The sequence below is a fragment of the Bombus flavifrons genome, chromosome 5, assembly GCF_040668555.2.
Source record: "Bombus flavifrons isolate JBK064 chromosome 5, iyBomFlav1_principal, whole genome shotgun sequence".
Lineage (NCBI taxonomy): Eukaryota > Metazoa > Arthropoda > Insecta > Hymenoptera > Apidae > Bombus > Bombus flavifrons.
The window spans coordinates 12,543,245-12,553,426 of NC_138446.1; the positions used below are offsets into that span (position 1 = coordinate 12,543,245).

Below are 10,182 nucleotides of genomic sequence, written 5' to 3' on the forward strand. Positions count from 1 at the left end.
TGCGAGGAGATCGAGCGCATCGACTTCCTTATTTTCATTATCGTAAGTTCTATAAGCGTGTTGCACGTTCTCATTGTTTTAAGATCGTTCTCTGTCGTCTAAAAAACTTTGCAGTGTTTGAAAAGTTTATCTTAGAAATTCTTGAAATGAAAGACAGAAAGAAACAAGTATGTTTAACAGCGTTACGATGCAAAGTTTTATTGGTCGCTAATTCACCGTACAAATTCATTCGTCAATTATCGACCGTTTGTTAATTCATGGAAATTGTCCTTATATCTATAAATTATTTACAAACGCGACATGCAATCGTTTCAAATGTAACTATTTGCTCTCCGTTGTATTGGTGTGTCGTTCCGTATTGTCGGTCAAAGTTCAGCTGCGTGTCGGTTAGGTATATTAATTCTATTATTCTCGCATCGCGGTTGGAAAAAATATTGCGCGTACGTAACGCGTGTTTTACCAAGAAAGTCGTTTCGGGTTTAGCAAGACGAAACGGAACTTACTCGAAATTACTTCGAATAAAATTCATCGTAGAACTATTTTGCACAACGTTGTTAAGCCTTTCACCGTGGACCTCGTACGTCGTACGAGCACGTCGAAAATTACAAACTATTATGATTTATAAATTTTACGACGACCCACCAATCCATTATGTATTTCTTATTCCGTAATCTACAGTAAGAGGAGTACACACACTGATCGACAGATAAATTAATATTATATATATATAATTCACATGAAACAACATTTTCTTCCAAGTTCTGCAACATAGTTATCGCAGCACGCTGTCCGTTTTAATCCGCAGCGAAAGGATTAATTCTGATTATTCGATTATAAGTAGGAACGACGAGACAGAAACCACTTAGCGCGTAATTTTCTAGTTTGACGATTAGCCATGAATGAATAATACGGCATGTTTCTCGGTAAGTAGAATTCCGAACTCGTGCGACTCGGCTCTGTTTAGTAGACATAACACGTAGTAACTTGTTGTATCCGAAAGATTCGCACGATTCGACTCGCGTGCGACGTGCAATCAAAGTCAAGGTGAAATCTGGAAATTTCCAAACGTCGTGGTTGAATCACGCCGGTGTACCAGATCTCTGTTACACCAAGATCGGAGAGATCGTGTCGTGTCGCGGCATCGAGAACCTGACTTTCTATGAACGGTATGATAGATCAAGAAAGATCAATCTTTTTCTATTTATGTTCTTCGGCAAGACGCTGAATATGGAGCGCGTAGCGTTGAATAAAATTGTTTCGCTACGTGTAACGAATGGATGGATACAGGTTGTCGTTTTCTACGAAGCAATACATTTTTCAAAAGATCTTTCGGAAGTCAATAGAGAGAATTTGTACTGCGCAAAGAGAATAGACACGTTGAGTCGTGCGTTACAGAAGGAGTATATTCTGTTTAATTTTGGTCGATCCGTTTGTATCCCAGAGGATGTCCTCTTTATCGTTTAGGGATCCAAATTTCTGTTTTCATCAAATCTCAAGCAGTTCGAAGCATTTGAGTCAGTTGCTTTCGGTAAACTGAAACAATGAACGTGTTGCGACAGGTATCGAGATTTGTAGTAACATTAGCACAATTTTCTAATTTTAGAAGTTTATTAATTAGAACGACGTAAACTAGAGGTGCACGCGAATGTAAATAAATCTAGCATTTAGCATTTAAATATAGCAAATAAATATAGCATTCAAATAAATCATACTAATTTATACATAATAACGAATGATCGTTGTAGAATGCAAAGAATCTGAATATCTATTTATGAGCGTAATTTATTTATTTTTAATGATCGTTATAATTTACGTCCAATTAATGAATTTACGTTTTATTGAAATTATACGCTCGAATACATTATATGTAAATTGGTGGAAGATCGTGAATTGAAATAATGTCTATACACAGATTTTAACGGAGAGAGTAATAGGTCAACTTTAATTAACGAACATTAATTTAATGGCCGACATTTTACAATTAAAAGATAATATTACGTTAATCGAACTTACAGTTATAAGTAGTCCAATTTCTGCAAATACTAAGTAAATTAATTACAGTTGTTACTCAACAAGTCTTTGATACGTGTAACCATCGTCATTTGCATGCATTAGCATTGTATCATATAGGCAATAGCGAGTCGCGATCTGTCGAGAATTCTTTCAGTCAAATTAAAATTAGCAATCCATGTATCGCGACTTCTCCGTCGATAAATTGGTAATTGAGAACGATTTTCTTATTTGACAGATTTTTAAATATCTTGAATTGTTAAAAATTAAACATTTTTGAACATTTTTTTATACGTTCTTTGAACGTTTCATACTAATTTTCTAAAACATTTTCTACCGCACGATAATTAATTTATAGAAACAATTTGATATATTGTCGGACTTTCGTATAAGAAATTCAGATACCTGTATTTGGTATTTAATGTGCGCAAGAACTATAACACGTAGTTGTGTTTAAAAAAACACACAATAGACACAGATATCCATTACGAGCGATGGAAGTTGTACGTGGTGTTTTAATTACTTCTCGGTATAGCTTAACATGACACACAATAAACGAAGTGGAAAATTTTTTTTCGCCCGTATCCTCCGTATAACTCGTATAAAACAGTGTGAGTTCGACAGGACACAACGTGTCAACAAATTTCATGGTAATTGCGCAATTATCTCTCTCGAAGGACATACGAGTCCATGTAAACGTAGATAACGTTGTTCCTTGCAAGATGCGTCATAATCGCATATCAAATTAATCGATAGCGATCACGTGCTTTTTTCTCTTTTTTTTCTCACCGGAAATACATTTGTCGGTATTGACTGGTTTTGTAATACCATGTATCAAGTCTCTCGTTTCGTACATTTCCACACCTTTGCGTTATGTGGAAATGTCACGCACCAATATGCTAATAGGTGCTACCGAATTTATATTACTTCCTACTATATTCCATCCTACACTACAGGTAATAGTTCTTCCACGTAGAATCGTGTAGAGCAGTTGGTCGTTTACTTAGTATAATTATTGAAATTACGCAATTTAGTAATTAGAACGTTACTTAATTACAACGAAAGATATAACAAAAGACTTGTAGGAGTAGCCAGGTTTCGTTTTAATATATGGAGTTATACCTACATAATATGTAAAATGGTTATTGCAACGAACAGATCGAAATTATTTACAATTTATTCACACGTGCGAGACAAATTTATTACTGTTAATGCTTCCAAAGTAGATTTCTAGACTACCACTGTTGATCTTGAATCTGACAAGTCTATCTCAAAATTGTGCGAATGTTCCGCACATTAACGCCAGGTTCATCATGAGCTTTGTCTACATTATCCCTAGGAGAAAATCTATATTATATGAAACTAACATTTATTTATACCGTTGTCAATGCTTCGCAGACGAAACCTTTTGTTTTCGTCGAGTCCCCCTAACATTTTCGATCTAATTGCGCATATAAAGTCAGCCTTTACTCATTACGTTACACGTTATGCGATGTTCTATATAAATCTACGTTATAGCAAGTTCCTGTGTCGGAGTATGCAAATTGTGAAATAACTTGATACAATATTATGAATTAAAAGTGATGTAAGATAGTATAGAAGAGAGTGTAACGCGATGACTAAAATCGTAATGTAAAATTACCATGTGTGTCGTTACAATAGAAGAAGATTAGAATCTGGCGGTACTTACGATTATACCTATCTTGAACGTCTTCGTCATCCTTTACGCTCACTGATGCATGACGTTGCGATCTCTCGGTTTCAGTAAGTCCTTCCGGAAATACGGTAGACACATTCATATTACCAGTCGACTTGTAAAACTGCGAACAGCACAGAATACTTATTTGCAGATTTTGAAATTTGTTCACCTTTGAATCATTAATTGCAATCTGATTTTCTGAAAATCACTGTGAATCACTGTTTTAATTTAAATTCAAATATCATTCTAAAGGCAATTTAATTTGAAAACCACGTACTGATGGATCATGCTCTGATCCATCCTCTATTCCTGTAACACGAGTTTCTCATTGTCACTGTAAATGTTTAAGACAAGTAATATATCGGCTAAAATAAATATTTAACGAACGAACGCAATTTACATTCGTGACTGTTGTCGAAGTAAACACGCGTGCAATTAACAGAAATTTTAATTTCGTTCGGTGAGGAACGTTCCGTGATATTGTTGGATCGTGTTTGTCCGATCGTGTTTCCGGATCGTATTAGTGATATTGCTAATTCGACGTTTAAATTCGATCTATTAGCATCCTAGCTGACAACGTATTGCAAATGTTAGCGGTAATTTTCGATACCGGAACGATGTTTGTCAAACACAGGAATCAACCGTCTGTAAAAATACGTGCCAGCGAAGGTAAAAACAAAACGAATAAAATCGATTTTAGCTATTAAAATTTCCAACGGTCAGTCGCGAAAAGTGGTCGATCGTTACGCCTCTTTTATGCGACGAATATATTATAAGCGAAATGCTTTTTTCCCCTACCGTAAACATACATTCGTTCCGGTATTCGGTATTAATGGAAAATACTGTTCAATACATTACACGGTTACATTCTACAGACGATAAAACACTAAATTTCAGATTTATTCTTAAAATACGGAAATACGAAGTACGAAACGAGGAAAGAATATTTGTAATTAGGTCTGTAGACTTTTCAAGGCACACTAGAATTTTCTCAAATATCATACGCACTTTTCCTACGATATAGATACACCGCGACCGTGTTCTTCCATTTTATATTCTCGAGACATTGTTTGATAAAATTGAACTCAATTGTTATCAATGCATCGTTATCATCCTATGCGCGTTACACTTTTGAAAGGAAACTAAACCGGACGAGTAAATTCCTCTACGCCCTTCTCGGACAATTAACTCTGTAATACGAAATTAACATTTCTCGTTGTTGCATGCTTACCGATTTAATCTAACTAGCTAGATTTTCATTTTTTAAACTTATATTCTAATCGCAGGAAAGATAAGCATCTGCGCGAAAATAATATATAATAAAATTTAATCACCGAGTCGCTTCTGAAAAAATCGTAAAAATAAAAAAGAACTAGTTACCATCGAAATAAAATATGTACGTTACGATTGTACAGTACAAAATGATAGAAATTAATAGCCAAACACTTTTCTAAAAGGGTGACGGTAAATTGCACTCACAGGGTTTCGCGCCAACTGCTTGGCGGTCGGTTGTATAGTTAAAAACTCGTGCCAAAGATGTAGATAGGAAGGTCTATTGCCTACTGAACGTTGCATCCCTCGGTCGACTTATAGGAAGGCGATTCTCTTCGCCTAGGTCGTGTCTCTTCGTCCAACTATGAACCTCGCCACTGCGCACTTCGCCTAAACCGCGGCCACGTGTCGGAGTTTACGCCAGAGGATCGGGGTTAACCCGCGAAATTCTATGAGGACAAACTGCGCGTGAATGGACATGCGGGGGAAGCCGGACGTTCCAACAATGATTCCGACTACGAGATGTTCGCCAATTGTGAATATAGCGTGACCAACCGAGCGCCAAGATCTCATGTACACGATGCCCTTGACAGCAACCCTGCCGCAATTGCGTGACGCGAAGATGGTCACTGAACAGAAAACACAAACCGTGTACTGTGATCAATCTTCCTCCTATGATAATGCGATGCTTTCGACTAGACCGACGTCCGTCACAGTCCTCGACTTATTCCGCGCGCTGTCTGTGTTTTTTTTTCCTTTCTTGGAACTTCTAACGAGCCACTAGAAGCGCTACCTTAATAAGTACAATCTGAACTGAGAATACGCTAGCTCAGCAAATTGCATAGCTCTGAAATTGAACGAACGTACGCTATTAATCGCATTTCAGTACACGGCTCGTTTTATCATAAACGATCTATGATCCATCGCTTGTTCGTTCGTTATCCTTTAATACGAACTATCTGTACTGTAATATTTTATTGCGACTCAAACGAAAATAAAACGCTAGTAAAAAAAAAAAAAGATAGAAAGGAATAAAACATTATTCGGCCACCGATCGTCGGTTATCGCGCGAATTTATCTACTCGTTTTATGAAATGGTTTTCTAACGAGTATCCACTGTACCAACCCTCGTCGATGGTAGTGTGCACTGGTCTCTTGTGTATTCTCAAGTAATTATTACGATGGAAACTTCTAGCAAACTAATTCCAACTTCGACTCGACGATATTAAGGACGTTGATAAGAGTATCGTTGGAAGGTCGTCTGGACGGTCTTCGACCGCGACTTCCGGTCATCGCCTGCAACGTCTCACGTCTACCGGTTAACGGCTGGCCGAGATCTCGCTGATACGATTCACAAGTGGATCGTCGTTGCATCGAAAAAGAATCTCGTCTAGGCGAAACGCGTAAAAAAGAATTTATTCAACCATAGCCGACATAGAGACCAAGCTTTTTGAATGCGGCCGTGAAAGAGTATTTTACGTTCGACATAAATCAATCCTTGCACCTTTCCCGTGGCCTATATCGGATCCGTTAACTGATATTACAGCGATAGCGAGTTCGCGTGCAGATAAAACCGCGACAATTAGCATACGTAAGGTCAGTCGATGGATACAATGAGAAGGAGGCGCGATGGAACGTCACACCTGCAGTGTCTTGCACTCGTTAGACGATCTACGCTCGATACTGGGATCGTTTCAGCATTTGTTTCGCGATAACAACTCACTTTTACGTAAAAGTTTACTTTGGCGATTATTTTGTTGCTGAACGAGACGAGATATTTCAAGGTAACAACGGTCAATCGTTAATATCACGTCTGCTATCGGTTATCGTGATACAGAAAATGTTATTTAACATCAAAGGCAAAATATGTACAATGTAACAGAGATTTTACATAGAGCAATATAACGAGCGTATATCGCACGGCGAATGCGCCATACATGTATACGTATAATGAAATAAGATAAGATTCCGACACTACAGTTCGTGTTTTCTATCGCAGTTTAATGCGGTATTTTTTAAATTTAGCAGTACGTTTATCGTATAAAACTATATTTTATAAAATTACAGGTATTAATGCAATTTGCGCAGAGATAAATAAAAATTGAATTTTTTTAATTTCTTTAAAGCGAGAGAGAGAGAGAGAGAAGTTACAAGAATCATCGTTCATTGCACGATACTTATATTTTACAGACATAAATCCTTTATCGTAATACTTGATGCACGCAAACAGAACAATTGTAGAATTATTAAAGTTTCATATCTACGTTCCGCTATTTCTACAGTATCATACACTTTCATCGACATCTACGGATGTACTAACATGATGTATGACTTGCTACCATTAATCTAATGACAACTACTTCGAACAATTATACCGAACAGTAAATCATTTGCGCCGTTCAATTGGTACACACTGTTTTAATTAGATCGAGGAACTCGATATAGAAACAGCACGTGCTACGTCTACATTTTCGGTTACTGGCTCTCTGTACTATCAATTGGCTGATAACGATACAAAAGTAGATTCTAAGATTAGAAATCTCTTAATCAACGATCAGACTGAAGATCTTCATGCAAATACGTATCCTTATGGAGATAATTAAAGAAACAGAACGCATATAAGGATTCGTCTCATCCTCTAACTTGCATAATTTTGCTTGAGATAGTTTTTATATTTTTTCGCATATCACGTGCGTTCCGAAAATGTTCGTTTTTTTCATATATCTCATAAATGCATAAAAATCCTCAGCTTGTCGATAACGTTCGAGAATGGTTTACTCGATCTTTCTATGAATTTATAGTATCGTGGCATGTGCTTCTTGTCCGCGAAGCCTCTCGATCCAATTTCTACGACTTCGTTTCTTTTCACGAAGGATACTTTGTCCGAAGATTAATGAACTTGTACCATCGAAACAGGGCTTTGTCAAGGCCGACAGAGAAGGTGTTCCTCGAACAAGCACATACATGCTCTAAATTGAGAACCAAAAGGAGATTAGGGTGTGTTTAAGGCGAGGCGGCTGTTTCTCATTACATTCCGACTTCATAATGCCTGACACATAACAGCGTCGGTGCTACAAATTTCGTGCACACCTCTTCTCCGAGAATCAATGCGATCTTGTCGATTATTCCTTTTGCCGTTCCAGGGCATCCAGTGGTCGAAACTCGAAATTCGCGCAGGGAATACGCGTCGTTGAAACGTTCATCTTCTTCCAAGCCATACATGGTTCATCGACATTGAAGAACAGTTAGATTTCTGTGGAGAAAAAGAACGACGCGTTTGTAAGGGGGAAGATAATTGCCAGTAGCGACCTATGTGCGCGTTGTGAGAACGATTGTTCGTGTGTATAACATACAGAGCGCGTGTACACGAAGAAATACATTCTTATCAGCCAGATATATGTTCTGCGGAAAAACAACAAGACGATGAACCAGTTGACAGTGGTGAACTCGTAGAAGGAGTGCTAATAACGATAATGACGATGATGATGACGATCCTGTTGTACTATTGCATTCTCAGGAACGTACGCAGGCTTATTACGCACGTACGTACAGGGTGGACAAAGAAAAATGTTTTCCGTTGAAATATCTCTTGAACGACATAATTTTTAGTGGTTCACGAAATTCTAAGAATCTGAAACTGACATACCCAAGGTACAGAAGCAGTTGAATAAATATATACATGTACAATTTTAGTATATATATATATATATATATATATACTATATATATATACTAAATTATATATATATATATATATATATATATATATATATGTAGCGTATATTTTAGGCGCGTATATTATTATTATTATTTAAGTTTTAATAATTTAATCTTAAGTTTCATACCATACACTTAACTCTTTAAAATATTCGTTCCTTTTGATCCACCCTATATACGTATGCTAGGTCTGTAAAGTAACAGAGGCTTCCATGAACGACTTCGTATCAAGTTTTGAGTGTGCACCATCATGCGGAGGACCTTGAACTTTACCGTCGATCTAAAAAAGAACTAGAGGGAACGGTATAGTACGATTTTCGAAATGAACAATTTGCCCTATGAAAAATTATTATTGGAAAAGGCCGTCATTAATTTCATTCGATTCGAAACAACGTTACGATAAATATATATGGTTGTCGCTTCTGCGATTTGTCTGGTATCGAAGAAATGAATTTGTTTAATGACGATAAGACGCGAGCCAAATGACGCGGGAGAGATTAGCTAATTATGACATTATTAATAAACAAACATAACGAAGAAACGATACACGATGTTTGATTAACGTATAATGGTCTTTTTATAGGAAACCACTCAAGATTAATTAACATAACGCGGCAAGTTAATCTCGTTAAGGCACCTGATATATGGACGAATTAAATCATTCTCAAGTAGAGAATCAGCGGAGGCGTGCAACGTTGCGTTTAGAAATGCAGATTGGCCATTCGATCAATTTGTAACACTAAACGGTTCATCCTGTACGATTATTTTTATATCTGATTGTAATTAACCGCGAACATATACCTTTCGTAAATTGCATAATCTTTTCAAGGAGTTATGCTACGTAAACAGAAATTTATTCCTAACGACGTAATGACGTTTCCTTGCAGCGATAACTGCGATCTGACAATCTTTAACGGTTCCTTCGCTTTTGACGAACGTAATGCAAGAATATATTCACGCTCGACACTGTCTGTATGGCAACAGATACGGATGGTCTGCACGGGCACCGTTAATTTTGTAACCAATCGTCGTGAACGTTCGATTGAACGTTAAGAAAGAATGCTGAACAAATAAGGGGGTAAACCCAGCAACTTGTCAATCTGACATATGATCGAAATACGACGGTAGAGAGAGAGAGAGAGAGAGATCGTTGCATACAAATCGCAGGTAAGAGCTTTCAGGGGTACGTGGTCACGCGCGTGTTACTATTGTTTCTGAAGTTGTTAGTAAAAAATATTTAACCCCGCTGCGTTTCTTCGGTTAATTCCGACCCAATTGTATTTTTCTAACGGTAGAAAATATCTCGTGCTTCGATAACAGACGAGAGAATCCTTATCGTTATTTTTCCAGTTTCAATTTCAAGTTGAATCTTCTTTGAACGTTACAAATTCTTGTTATTTCTTAAAATCGGTGCAAGTTTAAAATATAAAAATTCGAGGATCGTGGCAGAGTCAAAATACTAGAAGTTGAAATACTGAAATTTT

General features: G+C 37.1%; 1 protein-coding gene and 1 long non-coding RNA gene across 3 annotated transcripts in view; one reads left to right on the forward strand and one right to left on the reverse strand.

The window, feature by feature from the left end:
- LOC138179874 (aquaporin AQPAn.G) overlaps positions 1–5,423 on the reverse strand; it is a 33,624-nt gene extending 28,201 nt beyond the window's left edge. The window contains exons 1-2 of the mRNA XM_069113101.1: positions 5,189–5,423; positions 3,701–3,830 (exon numbers count right to left, since the gene is read on the reverse strand). Coding sequence (XP_068969202.1) covers positions 3,701–3,830; positions 5,189–5,284 — 226 coding nt within the window. The 5' untranslated portion in view covers positions 5,285–5,423. The remainder of the gene's footprint in view (positions 1–3,700; positions 3,831–5,188) is intronic.
- A 3,452-nt stretch (positions 5,424–8,875) lies between these two features.
- On the forward strand, positions 8,876–9,859 carry LOC138180439 (uncharacterized). 2 transcript variants are annotated; one of them, XR_011173306.1, is made up of 3 exons: positions 8,876–9,001; positions 9,282–9,477; positions 9,586–9,859. It is a non-coding gene; the product is annotated as an uncharacterized LOC138180439 (long non-coding RNA). The 2 variants fall into 2 exon arrangements; XR_011173307.1 differs by having other exon boundaries at positions 9,282–9,453.
- Positions 9,860–10,182: the final 323 nt, after the last annotated feature.